The sequence below is a fragment of the Wyeomyia smithii genome, chromosome 2, assembly GCF_029784165.1.
Source record: "Wyeomyia smithii strain HCP4-BCI-WySm-NY-G18 chromosome 2, ASM2978416v1, whole genome shotgun sequence".
Classification (NCBI taxonomy): Eukaryota; Metazoa; Arthropoda; class Insecta; order Diptera; family Culicidae; genus Wyeomyia; species Wyeomyia smithii.
Genome location: NC_073695.1, coordinates 232758953 through 232783605, shown reverse-complemented (window position 1 = coordinate 232783605; position 24653 = coordinate 232758953). Strand labels below are relative to the sequence as shown.

General features: G+C 42.6%; 1 protein-coding gene across 7 annotated transcripts in view; it reads right to left on the bottom strand.

Annotated features, from left to right (window-relative positions):
• The window catches only part of LOC129720387 (insulin-like receptor), a 246067-nt gene that overhangs the window by 105196 nt on the left and 116218 nt on the right, over positions 1–24653 (bottom strand). For 3 of the 7 annotated variants that reach the window (XM_055671853.1, XM_055671851.1, XM_055671857.1), the window contains exon 3: positions 838–2079. In XM_055671853.1, coding sequence (XP_055527828.1) covers positions 838–1468 — 631 coding nt within the window. In that variant the 5' untranslated portion in view covers positions 1469–2079. Of the gene's footprint in view, positions 1–837; positions 2080–2315; positions 2467–2699; positions 2954–6218; positions 6443–24653 lie in introns of those variants that run through there. The other 4 variants (XM_055671855.1, XM_055671854.1, XM_055671852.1 and 1 more) reach the window with 4 other exon arrangements.

Below are 24653 nucleotides of genomic sequence, written 5' to 3'. Positions count from 1 at the left end.
GCTCGCATGTGATTGGTTCATTGTTCGCGTAATATTGTTCTTGAAACTTTTTATCAAATTCTACCGCTAAGCAATGAAATAACAATGATGACTGACATATTAAAAATTTGCTCAACATTTTATCAACCCAACAACGAATTGGTTGTTGTTATCCATCATGTGGTTATACTGTTAATATCGTTTGAAATCTAACGGAACATTTACCAGTTTTATTTCCAATTTACAAATTGCATCCCAATATAGAAAACAAAGACGTAGTTTCACGTCAAAACAAAAATCTCCCAATTGTCAGTATGAAAATCATCGTCACACGTCACAAGTGAACTCATTGCTTTTCGAACAAGAATGCCAAGTGACACTTCTTCCGGGGTGGCGACTAAGACCAGGCAGTGCAGCTCCAACTGGTGTAATAATTGAATGAATTCAAATGACTGATTAAAGCTGATACTTCACCTGCGCGCACACGCCATCCACACCAGTCCCGATCAGTGGTGTGTGTTATTGTGTTGAATGTGCGTGTGTCGCGCCTGATTATGTGTAGGCGCGAACCAGTGAAGAAAAATAATCACAATAATATAACGCCCATGGCTAACAAAGCATGACAAATGAGTTCGATTTTTTGGCACTTCGCATTCTCCGCTCGCCAAAAAAAAAAACATTACGCTCAGAAGCACGAGGTTCTCTGTCGTCGTTGTTGTCGAAAGATTATTTGAAGGGGTTGTGATATGCGCGAGAAGAGTCATGTGAATGAGCAAATTTCTCGCCTTACGCGGTTGTTTTTTTTCCTCCTTCTAATTATGCATGGGTGTAAATGAAGTCATTACGGTCTGCACTCACCTCCTTTCTTGTATTCTCGTCTCTCCGGCCTAATTTCGTTGCCTTGCACCGGAGTGACGGGTGCAATGAACACACTGAACAGAAGCACGCTGGCCATCAGGAGCCAAACCAGCTTGCCGGGCCGTGGAACCGGGGCGGCAACGGTTGCTGATGCTGTTGCTCTTATTCGTTGGTTTCTCTGGTGACACATTTCTACACTCTTCTCTGCACCGATTTCACTCATTTCTTCGCAAGCACAACGATTCTTCGCTCTCTTTCCCATGCACTCCTTCGGACGTTCTGTCCTATGCTTTTGCTTCAGCTTGGTCGCTAGCTGCTCCAACAGGTTGGTCAATCCTGATGGAGGAAAATATTTTTTAGGGAACACTACCACCACTTCCGATTGCTGCTGTTGCACGATTTCCTCATTTGCCTGCTGTTGCTGCTCGTGATTTGTTTCATTGCACTGTCTCGTTCTGCGGCACTCCATCATATCTTCATCACTGTTTGCACCATCCGAGACTGCCGGTCTTAGCCGACGACGGGATGGACCTTCCTGCCGCTCGGCTCTTTCCTCCGCCTTTTTTCGCGAGGAACACATTTCTACGTTACCCAATTTCACTTGCCACTTGTAACCAAAATTTTGAGACATTTTTTCCGCGTTTCATCACTGACTGACTGCTGCTTGTCGACCTTTAAGGAACTACACACCGTGCTACATTTTGTAGCTACTTTCATCAGAACCACCTTTCGCCTATCAGCGCGAATCGGCATCTACTTCCGGCAGAATTTCATCACTTTTGCAGCCACAACTACAGGGCGGCTACGTCATACACTACGCGCAATACTACGCGTTTATATCCAAATATTTAGATTCCCGCAACACTCCTCTTCCACACTGACCCGCCCTTTCAGTGCGCTGCTTCTTCACTCACTTGGAGCTGCCTGCTGCTCACGATCGCCTCCTCTTCTATCTCTCTTTTTCTTTCGCTGTCACTCACCGCGCGGTGTACGGTGCCTGCGCGCTTTCGTTCTTGCACTCGCACTTGCCAATCTCGAATCGTGGTGGCGGCGACGACGACTACGACGATGGCAGCATAAATTCTTGATACGCAATATCTTTCGTTTTCGTCGGGCAAAGACGAAAAGTTTGTATTTTTCACTTCTTTCACTAGCACAGAAAATTCCAACAGTAGCACAGCACTTCCGGATTCCGTGTATCCGGTGGTTACCCGGTTACAATCCCGTTGTTCTGTTCAATATCTAAAGGACAAAAAAGTAGAGAAACAAACACAAATTTTAATTAGTAACCTATAGAATCAATGTTTGCGCGGTTTATTTAGGGGTGAAAAATGAAAAACAACAACAACCACAACACATAGTCTGCCAGGGAGTGGGCGGCCAGGGGTGGGTAAAGGCGATTGAGTGGAAACTCAGCTCTCAAGGAGGAGGTCAAACAACCAGCAGCGAGTTTAATCGAAACTAATCAGCTCAATTACCACAACACAACGCTTCTCGCTCGAAGACGACGTCTTTTCAGCACCTCGTTGTCGTAGCAGTAATAATAAGCAGTTGTGTCAAACGACGCCTATGCCTTTAACAACGCTGCCCAGTCCCAGCACTTTCCGAGACTACTTCGCATATGCCGCGCTGTCCAACACTTTAACTGAAAGAAGCGCACTAGAGAAAAAACAACACTTACAGCCCCTTCTCCTCATGCTTTCCACCCGCAAACAAGGAACTTCACCTTTCCTTCCCCTTTACAGTCTACTAAATGCACCCACAATAGTAGCAAGAATGATTCGTGGCGACACTGCGATGACTACGACAGCGAATCCTCAGACTATGAAATGGGCATACAGAATTAGCAACTTCTAACGCACCTTTTTTCTCAGTCGGTTCGCTTCCCCTGCAATAATCGACACACCGAGATATCCTGAATATCCACTAACACCTCTTCCAACAAAATCGCCAATTTCCGGATAATTCGCTATTAGATCACCACGGATATAATACACTTTAGGCTATAATATTTGCCTGTTTTATTTTTTCTTCACTACAGCTCGTAATATTACTTGCGTCCGCGGCGTACAAGAAAAAGGCCTATTCTGCCGTTCCGTTCGTGTCTGTCTGGCTATGGATGGTTGGTTTGCTGGCTGCCTGGTTGGCTGTGTGAACGAAGTGAACGGTCGGTCGATCACCACTACTAGTATCCAACCGACAGAGCGAGACAGTCAAGGCACGAAGACGGCGGCGGAACCTAAACCCAAGCCGACCGACAACAACAGCACAACCGAGGGACTCGTCTTTCCTTTGCACTTTTGTAGCAGGGATAGTAAGCGGTGCTGCCTGCCTGCCGTTGGTGGCTGTTTGCACGCAACCACCGGAAACCGGGCGGTAAGCGACTTTGGGCGTATTTGAGAGATTTCATGCCAACTCGTCTCGGAAGTTGACAACACCCTCTTAAAGTGTAGTGAAACTTTGTAAGTTTGGCGGACGACAATACTGAAAAAATGCTACCCCAAAACTCCAAATAGTTACCAAAGAAAGATTATAACTTTTCAACCATTCTTGTGAAATTTGGTACCTTTAGCCAGTGTAGAAATGCGTCAACTTACGTCATTGTGTCACATAGTAATTACTCGCTGGGTTCGTCGCTTCAACGTCATGTTTATGAGGAAGCTCGTTTAAGTTTCTGAAAATATGTTGGTGGCTAGGGGCACCAAAATTCACAGGAATGGTTACCACACCTGTGCTGAAAAGTGTAATTTTAGCCAATTCTGCATATTATAAATCCCACAAACGGTTCTTTGAAACAGGGGTTTTTTTTACTAAAAACTGTAAGAACTACAAAACATTGATAAAAGCGTTCAATCGATGTAAGAAAATGTTTAACTTTCCAAAAATATTTTAATCTATGCGATATATTATTAAGTATTGCATACATTACGAATCTTGAGATATAACATTTTTACGAAAAATTAATTTTCGTAAATATGCTATATCTCGAGATTGGCTCATATTACCACGGGGTGGTAAGTGTTTCTTACGTAAAATTCTCTGAGAAACACAATGAAATCATTCAATTTAAATGAAATTAGCTGCATTAGCCTAAAAATGTAAATTTAGTTTTAAAATACAAAATAATCTATCTGGCAACACTTCCAGTCAAAAATATTTTTTCAGGATTCCTTGGTTCATTTTCTTCGAAATTCTCACTATTTTCCGGGTGTCTTACGTCTATAAATTGTAAAAAAAATATGACGAAGTTTACAACTTTTTTCGTAAAAAGTGTTATATCTTGGCTCATATTACCTCGGGATGATAGTTGTTTCTTATATGAAATTTTTCAAGGAACACGATGAAATTATCAAATTTTAAATAAAAATGGTTGAATTTGCCGAAAAATGTAAATTTAGTTTTCAAACACAAAAATAATTTATCTGGCAACACTTCTGGTCAAAACTTATATTTTTTCTGGATTCCTTGGTTTATTTTCTTCAAAAATCATCTATCAGTATTTTTCGGACATCTTACGTCTATGAATTGTAAGAAAAAGAAAATAGAGATTTTGAACAAAAAATGCGTGATTTTGCAATAAACAGGGGGGTCCCACAGAGTGGGGGGTATTCCAATCGACACCAAATTTGGGATTTTTCCAAAGTGACAGTAGATGAATAATTCCCCCAACTTTGAGGAAAATCTGTGATGGTCGCGTCCAAGTTTGTGCTTTTTCGTGATCACTTCGTAATCGTAATGAGAGTTAGGTGGTAATTTTTCAAGGTAAACACTGAGTTCTCTTCGAGGCCAAAGGGTTGCAGAATTGTAGGCTTCAAAACAACTTGGAGTCAAAAATTAAAATGATTTTTTTTTTCAAAACCATGTTTTTTAAACTTATATTACATTTGACCCGTACAAAATCCTAAAAGTGTCGATACACTTTAAACGGGCACATATATAAAAAAGAATTATCCCTATCAACAAAAACTCCGCGTAAAAACATAGTACCCATTCGTAAAGAAAAAAGAAGTATTTGCGGGAAGTCGCCTTTAATGTTTTTGAACACCCCAGGTCCGCTGACGTTTTTCATTTGTTGTAATACGTTTCATGTCCGTGGAATCTGTGTGTTGTAGCTCAAAAATCTTCTCTAATATCTTTTTTCACATTATTTTCAAGATATTTTTTTTTTCACGCAGATCTCTGCCCCAATAACACATTCTGAATGATTTAGTTTACAATTTGTTTCGAGTAATTTCTTAAATCATTTTGATTTTCCCTAAAGTTTTTCCTGCAGCTAAATTCCCTCCGGAGCTCACTAGAATTTAAACGTTTGACGTTTCAAAACGTAGAGAAGAGGAGAATGCACTTTTCTGTTTGAACCCAACCTTTCATACACAGTAAAAAATTCTGAGTATTACACGTCTCGTAAAATATTTTCTCAATTAAATTTCAGTTGCTTCTGAAATACACCACGATTTTGTTTGAAAATTATGTGCAATATCATTTAAATTTCACTTGCTTCTGACATAAACAACGATTTTGTTTGAAAATTAGTGCAACATGACTGAAATTTGCATGGAGTTTTCTATCATAAACGATGGAGATAATTCTTTATATGCGATTCGACATAAAGTTTTCTTACTGTGTAGTTTTGTTTTTTTTTTTTTTGTTTATAAACTACAATTCAAATAATTTTTACATATCATTCGTTGTATCGAACAAATTTTCAGAGATGTTTACATAATTTTTGGGACGAAATTTTACCGAAATCGGAGAAGGTGCTGCCAACCGCTGGATGAATTGGCGTAAAATCCCCCATTTACTGTTTGTACTATACACATACGCGGCGGCAACACCGTACGGACTCCGAGTGTACTCATTCATTGCTTGCACGCCACCGTGAAGAGACGGCGGCGCAAGACACACATACTCACACACTCACTGTTGAATTTGCTCAGAGGGAAAAACGAAAATGGGGGTAAGCGGAAGAGAATTATGTTTGTTGGTTCCAGATTACACCGGACAACCGAGGATAAATTTCCACAGAATGTCAACTTCGACAATGCGATCAGTTCCTTTTCAAATTGTTTAGTTACAATGAATATCACAAATTTCAAACTGCTTTGGCACAAAGAAGCCAATGTTGCTTGTATTCTGGGGGTAATTCCGGAGAAATTGAAATATTTGGCAACCATCACGCATACATCCTTACGAGCTACACACACTTGATAACCGTGCGCAGTCGCCGAAACCGCGACAGTGCAATGGTCTCTTACATACTCTCTCTCTCTCTACACACACACATCTCAGCACTAGCAGGACGACTCCAAGCAAAAGAATGTTGTTTTGATTTTACTTTTTCCCACTCCGCGTTTCGTTGCAGTTGTTGCTATTGTTATTACCTACTCTGTTACGTCTGTAGTACAACACGATGATGATGATGAATCAAAATACCCTTTTGCACACATACAACCGCACATCCAAACACAATCTCTGGCACGTTGTCTACCCGCTTGAAGGGACTGGGTAGAGACAGGACCGTGGAGTGAAAGATACGCGTCGCGCGCGCGTTCGCTCGATGTAAACACACCAACACCAGAACTAACGTCCATCTATCCCGAGGACGGTAAACAGACTGCACGGCATACCAAACCAACCGCGATGGCGACGCCAGTTAAGATCCGAGTCGAGCAAATTGAAAGAGACATAAAACTCGCGAATGGCATGGCAGGGTTGGCCGCTCGCTCGTCCGTAGTACTACACTCTACTACAGCCGCTGCCGTCGCTACCGATGCTCTCAGCGTTCCTCATTCCGCATTGTTCCTTACCCAAGCCATTCCAGCATCCATTAAAAAAAGGTAAGAGCGCACAGTACCACCTCCGCACATCTACCGTCTTGAAAACTTCACTCTCTCTCTCTCTCTCTCTCTCTCGACAGCCACTCGATCCGGCTACAGAGACAGTATACTAGCCGAACGAACGAACGACTTGTTGTTTGCGACCAAGTCTGAATGAATAAGGCAGCCCCAAAATACGAGCGAGGTCGTGAGAGAATCCGGTCGATTCGTCGCGATAAACACTGCGCTTCCCAACTAGACCATAGAAGAGAAGGTAGAACTGGGGGCGGGTAAAAAGTCGGCCGGTAAGGGTGCGGTAGCACAAACAGGACAGAGCTTTAAACGGGGAGCGTAAAAAAGTGCATAAAACAAATTCGGTACGGCACTCTCACTCAGGCAATACCTCTACGTGTGCACACAAAACGAACGACGCACTGGCGGCGCAAAGTGCATAGCAGCAGCCATTCCGTTACACCGGGATTCCTCTGCCCTGCTACTCCACCAGCGCAGTCTCATTCGGTCAAGACAGGATACCGACGACCGACAATCGATACAATTTTACAAGAGCCCCTGAAAGTTGCATCCGAAACGAAGGCGGATAAATTCTGCCAGTACCGATAGTGTCGTAATGGCCAACGAGCAAGGGAAAAGTTTTTTTTTCTTGATTTTTCTTTAGTTATGAACTGCCTGTACTTTCTTGCTAAAACTGAAACTATCTATAACATTTTTGGAAACTGTAACACTAGTTGACTAACTGAGGGGTAGTTCATATTCCACGTAGGCAACCTAAAGAAGGGTGTTGGTACGCGAATGTCCACTCGGGAAAGAAAGTTAATAATAATGTTCATGTGAACACGATATTTTTTTTCAAAAAATGGACATCTTACCCTTCTTTTTCATTAAGAAGTGTTCTTCGAGGTTGAATTTGAATCATTTTCTGTTGTTCTGTTTGTTCCATCCGTTCAAATTACTTTGTTATTTTAACCCAATTTAAGACCAATTTCCTGATTTTCATTAATTTTCTGGCTTCTATTAACGTTCTTAAACATTTTTAGTTACTTCGGGATTTGCTAGTTTGCTTTATCCGTTTTTAGAGAAGTTTTTTTAATATATTTATATATTAAATGTTTTCTTTATTTTTAGTTTCTTCTGTTTCTCGTTAATCTTGTGCTTGTATCTTCCAGCCACCTTCCACAACTCGTCGATAGCATATATCCAAGAGTGCGGGGTCTGCCCCAAAGTCGATGGCTACTATCGGGATTCCTGCTAAATGAGCCGTTGAGAGCAAAAGCGGTACATGTGCCATTAGGTAAATTTTTCAGGAGACGCGATAAACGAAAACACTCAAATAGTAAATTATTTTCAACATTTTTTTCCAACATAACTGCACTAAATCATTGCTGGAAAGGTTTCGAAAGACGGTACATAAAACATAACGAGTTCTGGTTGAGAAACTTACACAAACTTCAATGGAAAAACATGTACCACTTTTGTTCTATGGGAAAAATAATGAAAACCAGAAAACGTTGAGAGTAAAAGTGGTACATGTCCAGTGTGAGCATGAATAATGCATTATAGCTCTCTAATCTGAAGACATAGAACATTCATGTCTTCAGCAGAGTTGTCCAAGTGATTGAGTACTATTGAATGATGATCTGTTTGTTAAGGAATTCTGTCTCTTCGTGGCGCTAGTGTATATGTATTTGGTAACAGCATACGATTTGATACTGAAATAGGTGAAACATTAGCGCCACGTAGTGAGAAATTTCCAAAGCAGACAGATCTTCATCTGATAGTACTCAATCACACGACCAACTTTGCTGAAGACATGATTGTTTTATATCCTAAGATCCTCGGCTTACAATTCATCTAACATGCACAGACTGGATGTACCACTTTTGCTCTCAACGAAATGGTGATTATGTTATTCACCAAAAATTGTTTTGGTTGTAACTTTGGTATAGGTTGTCAGATCTCGGTTTTTCTTGGACATATTAGTACATTACTGCGTTCTGCATCAATTTATGCAAAAAACCCTAAAAGTGCAAAAATGGCACATGTACCACTTCTGCTCTCAACGGCTCAAATATAGTTTTTGTTGATCGTTCCTCCGACTAACTACATGCCTAGCTACTGTAGCCTGCCGTGTATAATCCGCCTGACTATACTCGCCGATTCATGCTTCTGCGCCAAACACCACTTTCCAGTTTGCGCGCCAAAGACTGACCGCAAGATTCTGTGCTCAAAAACACCAAGAGTTCACCGATCAGCCTCTTTCAGTGTCCATGCCTTGTTTGTAGCCGCTATTCGCCTCTTTATCTCACGGTTAACCTCATTTTCGCCAATGTACCCAGGTTAAAGAATTCGTCGACTACTTCGAATGATTTCCCATCGACCACCACCGTAGCACTAACATCCGACGGGCTACTACGCTCTCTACCAGCTACCATGTACTTCGTTTTGGCAGCTTTCCACTTGAGAGGTCCAGATGCCGCCTCCACCGCTCTCCGGTTAATATCAATTAGGGAACCTATACATTAGAGAAATGACAAGACACTCACCGTTAAGGCAACTGTCAACATCAAAACGGATTACGGCAATGCAAAATTATACAGCTCGCCCGTTTTGATGTTGACAGTTGCCTTAACGGTGAGTGTCTTGTCATTTCTCTAATGTATAGGTTCCCTAATATCAATGATGTCGATATCATCTGCAAGACCTAGGAGCATGTGAGATTTCGTCATTATAGTGCCGCTTTTTCGCACGCCAGCCCTCCGTATAGCACCTTGCAATGCGATGTTGAATAATAAGTTTGACAGCCGTCACGAAAAACAGCAGCACGTCACGAAAGCGTCGATATCTTAGAAATCAGCCAGAATTAGTTTTGTTGGAAAACTATGCTCACGCATTATCTGCCATCACTCATTTCTCCTAACTGAGTCGCACGCTGCCCTGAAGTCTCTGAACAGATGATGAATCCGCAAGTCGAACGCTCGAAATTTATCTAGAATTCGCCGCAAGGTAAACATTTGGTTCACGGTGAAGTGTTTAGTTCCCCCCATCCCCAAAAAATAATTTAAAAAAATTACATTGGTATTCACCAACAAAGGTTTCCTGTAACGACCTCAGTTGATGGAACACGGTACAGTAAGGTCGCTTTTTACGCGGTTTTTTTTACGCGGGTTGCTTACCTCCATTATTCAAAAACGGTACAAGATATCGACCTCATTTCAATCACGTTTTCCGTTTTAGGCCACGAGTGAACATATATCTGTTTAAAAATATTCACAATTTTTGGTGGAAATACTCAAAATTTAAAATATTGCATTTTGGTCTCCACTCCATTGGCCACTATCATATTCAAACGAGATTTGAACGTTTTCGGACGGTTTTCTCTGTTATATTTGCAACTCAAAAAAGTCGTTTTTTACGCGGGCCCATAACAATTTGGAACGCATCCCCCGCGTAAAAAGCGACCTTAGTGTATTCAGAAAGAATATGCCTCGACTACAATTCATATGGTGGCCTTTTTTAGCGGATCGGGCATATGAGACCCCCGACCATTCCGAGGCCAATTCTTCATCAGCCCACACTTCCAGTATGATCCGATGAATGACACGATACAGCTGTTCGTTTCCGATTTAGAAAAGCTCGGCGAGAATGCCATTCTTCTCACATGCCTTGCAGTTCTTCAGCTCAGTAACTACTTTCTTCACCTCGTCCATGGTTGGTGGATCTACAGCTTGTCCATTATTCTCAATATCAATCCTGCTCCTTTCGACGCCTTTGACTTCCACGTCATTCGACAGCACACTGAAATGTTGTTTCCAAAGCCTGGCCACCTCTGATTTATCGGTACTCTGGTTCCCCTCCCAGTCGCTGAACATGACAGGGGCGGACACGTGTCGGTTTCTGATTCTGTAAATCTTTTTGTAGAAGCTTGTCGCGCTCTGTCTGGAGAAGCAGCCCTCCACCTCAGCAAGAACACGCTCCCAATGCTGACGTTTCCTCCGACTATGGAGTCTCTTTTCAACGGCTCTAACTGCTCGAAACTCCCTACGCGCTGACGAGTCACAGCCGTAGCCAACATGTGACATCTGGTGCGGTTCTTTTAATCCGTCGCTTGCTGCCACTCAGCGTCAAACCACTCGGCATGGTTGTTACCGCTGTAGCCAACACTTCTCGCGCTGCGCTGCTGATCGTACTGTGGATATGTCCCCACTGTTCGTTCAGTTCCGCTCATCAACTTTCTGCAAGTACTCTGCAGCAACTCCTCCAGTTGATAACCGCTGGATGTTCAACCGTTTTTTCCTCGTTGTCCTAGATAATGCGCTGGACCGTGGGCGGATCTTGGCTACCACGAGATAGTGATCCGAGTAAACGCTTGGTCCTCTGAACGACCTTACATCTGTAACATCTGAAAAGTGGCGATCATCGATCAGAACAAGCAAAGCTTTGGTGTTACATTTCGATTCGGAACTCGACCTTCCTTTCATTATATACCGACTTCACAGCCAACTGTTAAGTATACAGGACAATTGAGAGGCTAGCGCTACGATCCTACTGACACTAACAATCTCTCCCGAGTCGAGACTCAAACCCACACCAACTTATGAGGCCAGCATTGTACCTCGAGACCATCAGGTAGGCTTACGAATATTCTGATGTGCAAAATAAGTGATACAGATAGCCATGCCTCTGGTTGCAGTGAAATTGATGAGATTATTTTATCCTAATGCTTTCTAAACTGCATCAGGAGCCCCATCCTCTTTTAGTTTGTTTTCCAAAGCTTTTAAAGTGATTCCAGTTACTTCATGCATTTTCGATCCTTGGATGTATCCTGCTTCGCCGGACAATTCGTTGCGTAATGATCTTCACGGTACCCACCTTCAAAGCCTTGCCGGGTACTTCACCATGGGTCCACAGTATTTTGACAGTCTCATACGAGTAGTGAAGCTAGTTGAGACCAACTTATTCACGTACGCTTCCATGCTGTCGTTAGTTTCGAGCCAGATCGATATCAGAAACCCGGTTCTACGATTGATTCCGCCACGGCCCCAAGAACTTCTTCGGATCAATATCATCTTCATGGCAAACGCCCACGAAACGTAATTCTCACGGCCTTGAATCCGAACTTCTTGCTCTTGATCCAGATATCACCGCAACGGTTCCAGTGTCCCGATTCATCGCGTCCAGCACTGCCAAAGTTCGTTTTTGCTCTTTTGCTTAGAGAATCTTCTAGTTATGATCGCTGGGCTCATAACTTATTGCAAAGCAATATCAAGTATCGAATATTACCAATTGCCACCTGATATGGATAGCTTGCCGAGCGATTTTCAAAGCAAGAAGGGGGAGGGAAGTTCATGAGCTCGCTTACAAAAGATAAAAAAAATATATTGAAATTTACTGCTTACGATCAATTTATACTCCAGCTAACATTAAACAGTAATTAACCAAATAAAGTGAGAATTTTCTTGTACTACAGAAAGAAAAAATCCACAAAATTCTCTCACAATTTTCACTTCACTTAATTGAATATTTAAGCAATTAAATTAAACGGAATTATCGTTAACACAAAAGTCGAAAATCCTTTGGAGAAACCCTCAAAATTACACTGGGGTCGCTTTTTACGCAGTTGGCTGTACCGCATTTTAAAGATTAGATTAGATATATTTATACCAAACTTATTTGATACCGCGTACAACGAATCTTCCGGATCGAGTAAAAATAATCCGCGTTATTGTAAAAGTATCCCGTTTGAAAAAACGCATAAAAACAATCCGCGTAAAAAGCGACCCCAGTGTACTGCCGGAAACTTTTAAAGTACTGCACCAATCATCTGAGTTGTTGGAGTCTCGACAATCAGGTGAGTGGGATTTGACAAAGAAATCGTCCAAATTACTTGTTTTTTTTTTCACACAACATTCATTCACACGGCACAATACCAAATTACTTTTTGATTTTACTTTAGGTTTTGAACTTATGCCGTGTCGAGAGCACGTCGAAAATCATTTCGTTGGCCCGGAAAAAATTGATGCTCTCGAAGTCCCGAAAAATGCAAGGCTCCTAAGCCAGGAGAAAATCCGTTTTCGCCAGAAGATTACTTCCCAGGTCCGGAGACTTCGGGCATCCCTTCTTAGTGGGCGGAGAGCTAGACAACCAACCAACTTACGAAAGCCACAAAAACTTGATTCCAAATTAAGCTTAGAATCGCCGGAAAAAGGCTCCAGAGAGAAGAAAAGGCGAAAAAAGAATTTGATCTCAAATTAAGCTCAACGCTTTTAAAGGTTAGAAAATTGATTCACAATTTAGCTGAGCCTAAACGCTAAAAAATTAATTTTCGAGAAATTTTGGAATTTGTTTTTGCTACATTAATTTTTTTTAGCCCAAAAGATCAAAATTATGGTCGCAGTGATCTAAATTTTATTGAAAAAAAAGCTAATTTTCCCTTTGTTGATGGAGGTCCTGAATTCGAGCCCCCTGGTACCCCCTCCGGCTCTGGAAGTCCTCATCTGTCGGACCGTAATTTGGTTAGAAATTCGACACTGGAAAGGTGTGAATAGTGTGGCCAAAATCCGAGATCAAGAGCTATACGATCAGGTGCTGACCAAGTTCAACAGGTGTCTCCTGATGGGTGATAAGTTTAAATTGTTTTTTTCGACAAATTTGCACAAAAACTTATGATTTGGCAGGGCATATGCAGATGTGGCAAAAAGAAGATTTTTTTCGTTACAAATAAGACAATGACGTCGAAACTGAACCAAAAAGAGTGTCTCCAAAAACGAATTTTGCCGTTTATTTGATCCCACGGCCATCCTGGAATGTTTTGGCAAGATTTGGTGGGCTGTCATTACAGCAACCCACCCAACCGCCCCCAATCCCGACCAATTGAGAAATACTGGGCAATCATTATGAAGAGACTCAAGGCAAATGAAAAAGCTACCAAAGACGTCAATCCGTTGAAGACTTGATAGAATAACGATAGGCGAAGAAGGTGTGCGCTGTCTAATGAGCCGTAGGGAAACTGCTCCATTATTCATTTCAGCCCATATATTCATCTCATACAACATGAAAACACAATTGAAAACAGGAAAAAACGCATATTTTCTTCTTAAACTTCACATATTCTTTTCTTAAATATATGAGATGAATTTCTACAATTCCTAAATTTCAACTGTATGTATTTTCATCTGTTTTCACTGCGTTGAAGAAAATCAAAAGTTGCCAAATCAGTTTCTGTTAATACGAAAAAAATCATACTGAAAATGTTGAACTATTCTGACATAATTGACATAAATCGACACCACTGCAGTGGTTACCTAGGTTACCAATTTTGCACATAAACAACTACAGTGGATGGCTAGGTAACCTACTACGACGGGCTGCGGCTACGTTCATTCATGATAATGTGATTCATTCATGATTAACAGTGTGATGAATATGGGGGCGTTGTAAGATGAATAATTCAGCAGTGATTCAAGTTTTTGAGATGGATATGGAAGCGTTGTGAAAAATGGTTTGTTTTACAAAATTCAGGATAAATCTAGCTAATTCGAAAGCCTGACGAATAATTTTATCCGTATTTTTTCTTAATTGTATGAAGAAAATGCTACATTAGTGTAAGAAAAGATCTTGAATTCAAGAAAAAAATAACTAAAATACACGCAATTGTTTTTTTTAATACTATCTGAAGCAAGCTTTAAGGATCAGGAAGAATATGATTGTTATATAATCTCAGAATCGCTTAGGTTCGAGCCCATTCGTAGAAAATTTTACATGCATTTCTAAAATGTTCGTTTTTCCCTAAAAGTGTTTTTAGTCACTTAAAATTATATTCAGGATTATTTTCTTTTTAAATTCTTTTGGATTTTAGGGAAATTTTTCACCATAAACTTTTATATTCTTTTTTCTATCGTTTAATGTTTTCTGAGGTCAATTTAGGATACCTTTTTGGTATTAGTGCCAGCCTTTTCCTGACGTAAATTTAGGATCAATGTTTTGGATTTTCCTTTTATTACTGAACCTGTTGAACAAAAATTGAAATTATGTTTTTATTTCATTCTGTTTAAAATGTATTGAGTCAGTTTGCTTCCTGGGAGTTTTTCATGCATTTTGAGTTAAATTTGGTGTATTTTTTTTTCTGTAACTTGTAGAAAAGATTGTATTTTTCCAGCTTGTACAGAAGCCATATTATGCTAGTTTTCGTACCTTTTTTTATTTTTGGTCTCTTATTTGGTTTGTTAAAGCGGTTCACAACTACATAACAAACCAAATTTTTGCTATGGCTATTTTTGATTTTAATAGCTTTTCTCGGCAATTTTGAGCTAAGTTTTTGAGTTCCAATTTTGTTTTGCTAATAATATCTTTAAAATGAATTTTTGAGTCTATTGTGTTTTTTTGCGCTTGGAAGTGCTTTAAGTCATTCAAAGCACATTTTGTGATTATATTTCTTTCGATTTCTTCTGGACTACCAATGCGTTCGCAAGTACTGTGATGTCTCTGGTTTTAAGAGAAGTTATTGAATTTTTCGCAACAACAAACGTAAGATCATTTCAGCACTTTTTTGAACAAAAATTTCTAGTAACATTTAAAATAATTTTTGTTTTTAGTCTCTACTAACTTCGGCTTCTTTTGGCGCGGCTGACAACTTTTAGGCTGAATTGAAATTGAAGAATTACTATGTGCTACATCTGTCACACGAATAAATAAATGAAAAGAACCCAAATCATAACCAATATTTAAACTTTTGATTCTTGTACATTTTATTCGAATGCGCAGTAATCACATTGCTGCCCACAATTCTAATTAAGTTCATAACCTTACGCAAATATTGCCATTTGCGTAATACGCAGAACGAAAACACAACCCAGACCGCTGCTGTTCCGATTTTCATTCCGTCCGAAATAAAAAAAAGGAACACGGCAGCACTCAATTACGTTCGAGAGCAGCGAAAAACCCTCGGCTTCGAAGAATAGAACACCAATGGAAGTCTCACAGAATACCGCAGAAACTCATTCAGAAAATTTTCCGCCCATGAACATAATGTTGTTATCATTCTTTCGCATCGCCTAAGGACGCCTTTTTTCCGCTGCAGCATCCGGAAACGAGAACGCCACAGCACCGATAATAATGTGCCACGACATATCGATTTTTCCTTGTCGCCCCTCTTCTCGCATGTGTCATGTCCAATCCCAGCCCCCGCAGTATGCATTGAGCGAACTGTTCCACCGCCCGCCCTCCTCCCCTATGCTTCCTCTACTCGCATCGGTCTTGTGCACTCGCGAAACGTCTCCCGTAATGTCGTCGCATCCGTCGACTTCGCGGCGAAAAACTGCTTCCAGGATAGCGTGAGACAGACACTCCCTACTACACTACACTACTACCAGTGCTTATACTATTACTACTACTACTACTGATACTCTAGCCTTACACACCACTACCATATGCGCTAATAGTGCACTCGACGAAAAAAGTTGTAACATCCTTTTGCTCCTGCCGCTGCTGTTGGGATGCGGAAAACACAGTGAGAGAGAGGGAATTCTTCCTCCCCGTTGGTGGAGTGAGGCAAGCGTATCCTAGATTCAGACCCAAACGGTGCCGGTTCAGGTCGAGTTGGCGCGCAGAGAAAAGACGACAGGACTGAGTTCTCGCTTTTCAATCGATTCCCCGATTGTTGGCCGAAAGCCAACAAAACGGGTCGCCAATTTACGTCTCAGCGCAGAACGGAAGCAGCCTCCATCATCACCACCACCCTAGCACAGGGTGGGCGAGAGGGGGTCGTAAGAATAGCAACTGCGCGCTAGAGACGAGGGAATAGAGTGGAAGCATGGAGGCTGTATGCAGCAGTAGTAGCGAGTGTGAGTCGCGTAGTACTACTACGAGTGGAAGACGACTACGGCACTCAGCCGAAAATTAGGACGAGGGTAGTTTCCGGATTGTGATGTGTCGGATCGTCGTGTGGGTGTGCTGCTGTAATGCTGTCTGCATATGAGCGAATGTGGGGGTAGGCGTGTGTGTGGATTTTTCTTCTAGCATCAGCGATAGTGCGCTGATAAGGCGGTGCCCCGCATGTAGTCAATGGTTTGTTTTGAATTTCCGAGAACATTCCGGCAGGATGTTTTATTCATGGAAAATTATAACGGATCACGAAAATGTTGGAGGATGTAATAATGAATGGAATGTTTTAACTGTTCTAATGCAAGTAATGCAAATTTGCTCATGATTTGTGATTTTACTATATATTACTAATCCGACTCCAACCTACATCCAGATAAAATTCGACTTAAGCTTTATTTTCATCAAATACCAGGCGTATGTTGGATTGATTTTCTAGACCAAAACCACAGTAGAGTTTTATATTTAGTGCAACTAATTGCCCAATGGTATCTGATTAGTTATAATTGGTTGTAGATCCTAGGAATGTAGACAAACAAACAACCACAAAAGTACCGTAAAAAGGTTTCACAATCCCAATCGGTATGTAGGTTCTGCTAAAACCACTCCAACAGGCCGGTAAAACACCAGATTATGGAAATTCACAAACCAGTTCCAGTCTATTACCCGCGACCTGTTGTTGGTGTGTTTCCTCACGCGTGGAATCACCGAGGCGAGTTCTGAATGAACACAGCAATTACCTGCCTCACCTCGATGTGCGCCCGTAGTACGTTCCAGGAATCGACAAAACGTCTGTGAGCAGAAACATGATCACTATCAAGTTCACATCAATAATTATCATCTTGCAAATTTTTTACTATAGGCAAATGCTAATCTCCACTCACCACTCACTGATCGACTGACTGTGAAAAGGGCTGTTGAGTATACAGTATAGTGGAGTTAGAGCACCTCGGAATTTTCGTCAGAATAGGTTCTAATGGCATGTTTGTTATACGCTGACTGGCTCCGACAAGAGATCTCTGACAAAATCACAACACTCGCATTTAGTTCTCAAATCGTTTGTTATTGAATTCCACAGCAAACGCTTCGAACAAGATGGCACCGCACTGGGATAAAAAAATGGGTGGCGTCACACTCCTCGGCAGCGGCTGATGCGATTGCGATATGCGAAGTGATTCCACGAAAACTACGATTGCCAGAACTGAAATGCTTCCACGCTGCTGCTTTCCGGTTGCCTGGGCGTCGTCGCCATAGTCGTGACGCAATCATCGGACAGAAAATTTATCGCTTAACGGTTGCAACAGGAACATGATGGCGGCGCCATTGCCACCGATGGACCGGAAGTTACGAAAAAAAACCGAATGCGTATCATGCCGCAGCTCACTTAACGCGTACAAAGCATAGCACTACTTCAGCATAATTTATGCCCGTCCGTTGGATCCGTTTATCTCTGTCCGGTACAATCTTCACCCATTTTTGCTCCCTGTCGCACCGATAGATGCTTTCTCGCTTGCCTCCCGTGCTTGTACAAACACCCTGCATGCGTCGGTACATATGTATCATCCGCGTATCTACAACACGCAAAAAGACTTTAGGTCTGTGCTCTGACGCACAGGGGAGAATTAAAATCTGCCTCCTGCCGGCTGCTGGCTGGCTAAGTCCAGTACCGGTCATTGGCTGCTGGCTTTTCGCTTCGCTGTGTACACGAACCCGGCGTCCGTCTGAATTTAGGTCAGCTATTTGTGCCACACATCGGCAGTCGGTCGTTCGATTGACTCTCGTTGCCCGCCATGCCCCGGCTGCACTGCACACCAGAAGTGAAGCCAGAACTATTCCACTCTTCAAAAGAAAGAATGGAAATGTGGTGGAAAGCGATGTAGAACAAGAAAGCAAAATTACCGTTTGTAGAGCCGGACTTTCTCTCTCTCTCTCTATCTCTCGCTTACTCAGTGCTGCGGAATACTGCGCGAAAATGCCCTGATGGTGCAGTTCAGCTCCATTCAACCAGAACCAGATTGCTGCCGGGGCAGTCTTCCTGTCAGAAGCTTCTCCGCGTCTTCCTGGCTGTTCATCCGGTTCCGAATGTTGAGGCAGGTTCGGGAAGACCGCCGCTGCCGTTCCGTTTTGCTGATCGGTGTCAATTTATGACCAAAAAATTTTCCTCGGTATTATTAACAAGGCTCCAACTCAGAACCACTGGGTACTGGAATGTGGCTTCTCTCGCTCGTCATCGTCGTCGCGTGAGGTTTGTACACAGTGGAAAGCTGCAAGGAATCGTGGCTCGATAAGCTCGGGAAAAAAGTACTTCGAAGTGATTTATAACTGTCGCGGGGTTGGGACCTGTTGTTGGTTTCCTTGGTCCAGTTTAGGAAAATGGAGCGTTTTGTTCTTTGCCACTAATCAATTGGTAAAATCTCGGTAATCAATCATATTTTACTATTATAACGATGGTGACCTGAATAAAAGTCACCCAAAGTAGAATAGCCATCAAGAGCGTCGTTGTTTGAGAACACAAAGTAGTTATCTGTTTGCTTCGAGATTGCGTGTTATAAGAACTTTGGTGAAATTCCTAAGGAGAGAAGGTTGAGAGGCAATTTCCAAAATAATAAAATAAACTTCACAGTAGTTTACTTTCACCCTTTTTGGCGAGGACACATTCAAAAAAATTTTATTATTAAATATAACATAAGTATTGGATTAAGAGCCGTCAAAATTTCAGATTAAAAACAAAGATTTTTCCTTCTTGCAGCTAAGAAACAATCGTTTAGGAACAAGTAAAAATATTTTTTTTTATTACTCAAGATCTCCATTAAAAAAATGAGAAAACAATCAATCAAAATACTTACAAAAAATTACACAAATTATGCACAGAACTTGCAAATATTCAAACAGAATTACTCCAAAATAAGTTCTCTTTTCTTGTGTTTTTTTGGGTTCTTCTGCCTATCAGTAACTATTTCTGGTTTTATCCTTTGATAAAGCCGAAAAACGTTGAAAATGAACATGGGTCATTCCATACGAAGTATACTAGCCACTTGGACACGACCATCTCAGATATTGCTCAAAGTTGAGGGACCAATTGGGATGTTTCCAAAGTGACACTAGATGAATAATTGTCCCAACTATGAGCAAAATCTTTGATGGTCGTGTCCAAGTTCTATCGTGGTCACTTCGTATGGAATGACCCAAAGGAGAAATTTTATGGTGAATGTAACATATTATTTCAATCCAATCAAAATTTAAACTGAATACAATAGAAATCGAATCTAAATTCAATTGAAATCTTATCCAAATTTAATCAAATTCTTATCCAAATTCAAGCCAAATCCAATCTAAATCCAACCAAATCCACTCCAAACTCAATGCTATCCAAATCCAATCTAAACTCAATGCTATCCAAATCCAATCCAAACTCAATGCTATCAAAATCCAATCCAAATCAAATCCAATTGAAATTCAATGCAAATCGAATCTAAATTCAATCAAAATCTTACCTATAGACTGTTCGGAAATTAAAAATACATCTTCTTTCTTGAATAAAACAAAAAATACAGGATTTTTCGGGTCATTTTATTCTGAAATATAGATAATAAGTGTTTTCTTTCCAGTTTCAATTCAAGTTGGGATTATTTTTCGTAGGATACGCGAGTTCTCTAACTTTTCTCTTAACACTACTCATAAGCTTTTGCACAGTGTGTTCTCCGACCATTTTCACCACTTTAAGCCAATCTTTTTTAAATTTTTCAACATTGTCCGCTGGTTTGACATATTTCCTCAGCTTTGCCTTGGTCAAAGCCCAAGAGTTTCAATAGGGCGAATTTCAGGGCAGTTTGGAGGATTCATCTCCTGTGGGACACATGTGACATTATTTGTTTTATACCACCCTAGTGCATCCTTAGTGTAATGGCAGGAAGCAAGATCGGGCCAAAAGATTGGAGGGTTGTTATGCTGCTTAACCATGGGTAACAACCTTTTCTGCAAACACTCTTTCACGTAAATTTTACCATTCATTGTGTCATTCGTAATGAATGGACGAGATATTTTCCCACATTCACAAATGGCCTGCCAAACCATTACCTTCTTGCCGAATTTTTCGGTGTAAATGGCTTTCACTGGTCCAGGGTCATCCTTTCCCTTCGGTGATGTATAAAATTGCGGTCTTGGCAGAGTCTTATAGTCCAGTTTTCTGTAGGTTTCGTCATCCATGATAACACACCCCATTTTTTTGGTCAGAAGTTTGTCATAAAGCTTCCGAGCTTTCGGTTTCACAGATTCAGCTTGTTTTGGATTTCGATTTGGCTGCTTCTGCTTCCGACGGGTCTGCAGACCCATTCTTCCCTTGGCACGCATAACGTTACTCGCCGAGGTTCCAAGCTTTCTCGCCACATCTCGTACTGATACTGAAGGATGCCGCTTGTAGTATTCCTTAACCTTTTTGTCCATTGTGGGATCAACAAGCCCGGGTTTTCTACCACGTCTTGGGGCATCAGTAATTGTGCACTCTTCACAATACTTCCGCAATGCGGTTTGAACTGCTTCGACACTTATACCTTCTTCTCTGGCTAATTTTCTTATAGAAAGACCACTCACGGTGCCCCATTTGTGCACAATTCGCTTTCCTTGCTCGGGAGAAAGGCCACGCATATTAAAAATTTCGCACTAAATGTTAGAAAAAATGACAGCATCTGTTTCTTTTGGATGTGAACAACAGGACGCAGCCAACGTTTGGTTGAATACTGCACGTTATTTGAAATGACGGTTGATCGTAAGTGTATTTATAATTATCGGAACGGTCTATAAATTTAATTAGAATCTTATCCAAATTCAATCCAAATCTAGTAAACGTCTAACTCTCAATCCAGGTCAAATTCGAATCCATTCCTAATCAATTTTGAATTAAATCCAAATCGAATCTAAATTCAATGAAGGTGCTATCTAAATTTAATTAAAATCTTATCCAAATTGAATTCAATTCCAACAAATATCCAATCCAAATCCAATTCAAATCTTATCCAAATCCAATCCAAATCCAACACAAATCTTATCCTAATGTAACAAATGGTGAGTTGACAACCTGGAAGGGGCGTCAAACATAGCTTCGGCTCTCACAAGTTCCTATCTCACACCTCCGCGAGTCATATGATTACACTAGACTGCCGGTTGGAACATGGATACAACTGGTTGGTGTTGCCTGGGCAACGTTGTCATCCGACAATAGCAAAGTGATAAGGTGCGACGCGATCATTGGCGCGTAAACCATATTACGGCGGTAGAGGAAATGCTTCGCCAACCTGAGCGTCTGTTCACCAAGATGGTGCGGCTCAAAACAGCGTCTGTTCTCCATGTTAGGAGCGGCTGATCAACGTCCTGGTGGCAGCGTGGGACTCGAAACAGAGCTGACACGATGGTCCCCCGGAGAGACAGGGGGTTGGGGAAGGCCCAACAAGCCGCCCCGGAAAACAACATGTTACAAACAACGTAAGAGATAATACGGATCGGAACAATCGGCATAGACCTAGGCAATGAAATAAGGACTACGATTGGAAACTTGGGACATGGAACTGCAAATCGCTCTGCTTTCCAGGATGCGACAGGATAATCTATGACGAGCTACATCCACGCAACTTCGAAGTCGTAGCGCTGCAGGAACTTTGTTGGACAGAACAGAAGGTATGGAGAAGCGGGCACCGGGCGGCTACTTTCTACCAGAGCTGTGGCACAACCAGCGAGCTGGGAACCGGCTTCATAGTACTGGGTAAGATGCGCCAACGCGTGATGGGGTGGCAGCCGATCAACGCAAGGATGTGCAAGTTGAGGATAAAGGGCCGGTTCTTCAACTACAGCATTATCAACGTGCACTGCCCACATGAAGGAAGACCCGACGACGAGAAGGAAGCATTCTACGCGCAGCTGGAGCAGACCTACGATAGCTGCCCGCGACGGGACGTGAAAATCGTTATTGGGGACATGAATGCTAAGGTAGGCCGGGAGACAATGTACAGACCGGTAATCGGACCAGATAGCCTGCATGCCGTGTCTAATGATAACGGCCATCGGTGCGTAAACTTTACGGCCTCCCGTGGTATGGTAGTCCGAAGTACCTTCTTCCCCCGCAAAGATATCCACAAATCCACCTGGAGATCACCCGACCAACAGACAGAGAACCAAATCGACCACGTTCTAATCGACGGCAGGTTCTTCTCCGACATCATCAACGTTCGCACCTACCGCAGTGCGAATATAGAACTATCGACGGTGTATAACACCCGCCGAAGTCGAACGCCGCGACCAAATATTGAGCAACTGCGGGACGCCGAGGCTGCACAGGAATACGCGCAGCAGCTGGAGGCAGTGCTACCCACGGAAGAGCAGCTTGGCGCAGCTACCCTTGAAGATGGCTGGAGGAGCATCCGATCCGCCATAGGTAGCACTACTAGGTACAAGGGCACCGAATCATAGAAATGACTGGTTTGACGGCGAATGTAAACGGTTAGTCGAGGAGAAGAATGCAGCACGAGCGAGAATGCTGCAACACCGCACGAGAGCGAACGTGGAACGATACCGACAGGCACGGAACAGCCAAAACTCAGTCCTCCGAAGGAAGAAGCGCCAGCAAGAGGACCGAGATCGCGTAGCGATGGAAGAGCTGTACCAAGCTAACGACACTCGGAAGTTCTACGAGAAGCTGAACAGCTCCCGTAAAGGCTTCGTGTCGCAAGCCGATATGTGCAGGAGCCTGGACGGCAACCTCCTTACTGACGAGTGTGAGGTGATCGAAAGGTGGAGGCAGCACTTCGACGAGCATCTAAACGGCGATGCAGTAGAGCGCGAGGACGGTATGGCAACTGATCTCGGTGCACGAGCAGAAGACATCAGAATTCCAGCCAACGATCTTCTGGAGGTGGAGGAGGAGATTGGTCGGCTGAAAAACAACAAAGCTGCTGGAGTGGACCAACTTCCCAGCGAGCTATTGAAATACGGTGAAGAAACACTGGCTATAGCCGTGCACTGGGTCATTGTAAAGGTTTGGGAGGAAGAACGAGTACCGGAGGAGTGGATGGAGGGTATTGTGTGTCCCATCTACGAAAAGGGCGACAAACTGGAGTGCTGCAATTATCGGGCAATCACTCTGTTGAACGCCGCCTACAAGGTACTCTCCCAAATACTTTGCCGTCGACTATCGCCATTTGCGAAGCAGTTCGTGGGGCATTACCAGGCGGGATTTATGGGTGCCCGCGCCACCACGGATCAGATATTCGCGGTTCGGCAGGTTATGCAGAAATGCCGCGAATATAACGTGCCCACACATCATTTGTTCATCGATTTCAAATCGGCGTACGACACAATCGATCGGGACAAGCTATGGCAAATTATGCACGACTACGGTTTTCCGGACAAACTGACGCGGTTGGTCAAAGCGACGATGGATCGAGTGATGTGTGTAGTTCGTGTTTCGGGGGCACTCTCGAGCCCCTTCGAAACCCGAAGAGGGCTGAGGCAAGGTGATGGTCTCTCGTGCCTACTGTTCAACATTGCCCTGGAAGGTGTCATTAGGAGAGCGGGGATTAACACGAGTGGCACGATTTTCCAAAAGTCGGTTCAACTGTTTGGTTTCGCCGACGATATCGACATTGTGGCTCGGAGCTTTGTGAAGATGGCGGATACGTACATCGGATAAAAGGTTGAAGCCAAAAAGATAGGACTGGTCATCAATGCATCGAAGACGAAGTACATGAAAGGAAGGGGTTCACGTGAAGACAGTAACAGTATCAGTAACCTCCCACCTCGAGTTCAAATTGGTGGTGATGAAATCGAGGTGGTCGATGATTTCGTGTACCTGGGCTCACTGGTAACTGCCGACAACGATACCAGCAGAGAAATTCAACGGCGCATTATAACAGGAAATCGTGCATACTTTGGTCTCCGGAGGACGCTTCGATCGAGTAGAATTCGCCGCCGCACCAAGTTGACCATCTAAAAGACGCTGATCAGACCGGTAGTCCTCTACGGGCATGAGACATGGACTATGCTTGTGGAGGACCAACGCGCCCTTGCGGTGTTCGAGCGGAAGGTGCTGCGTACCATTTTCGGTGGACTGCAGATGGA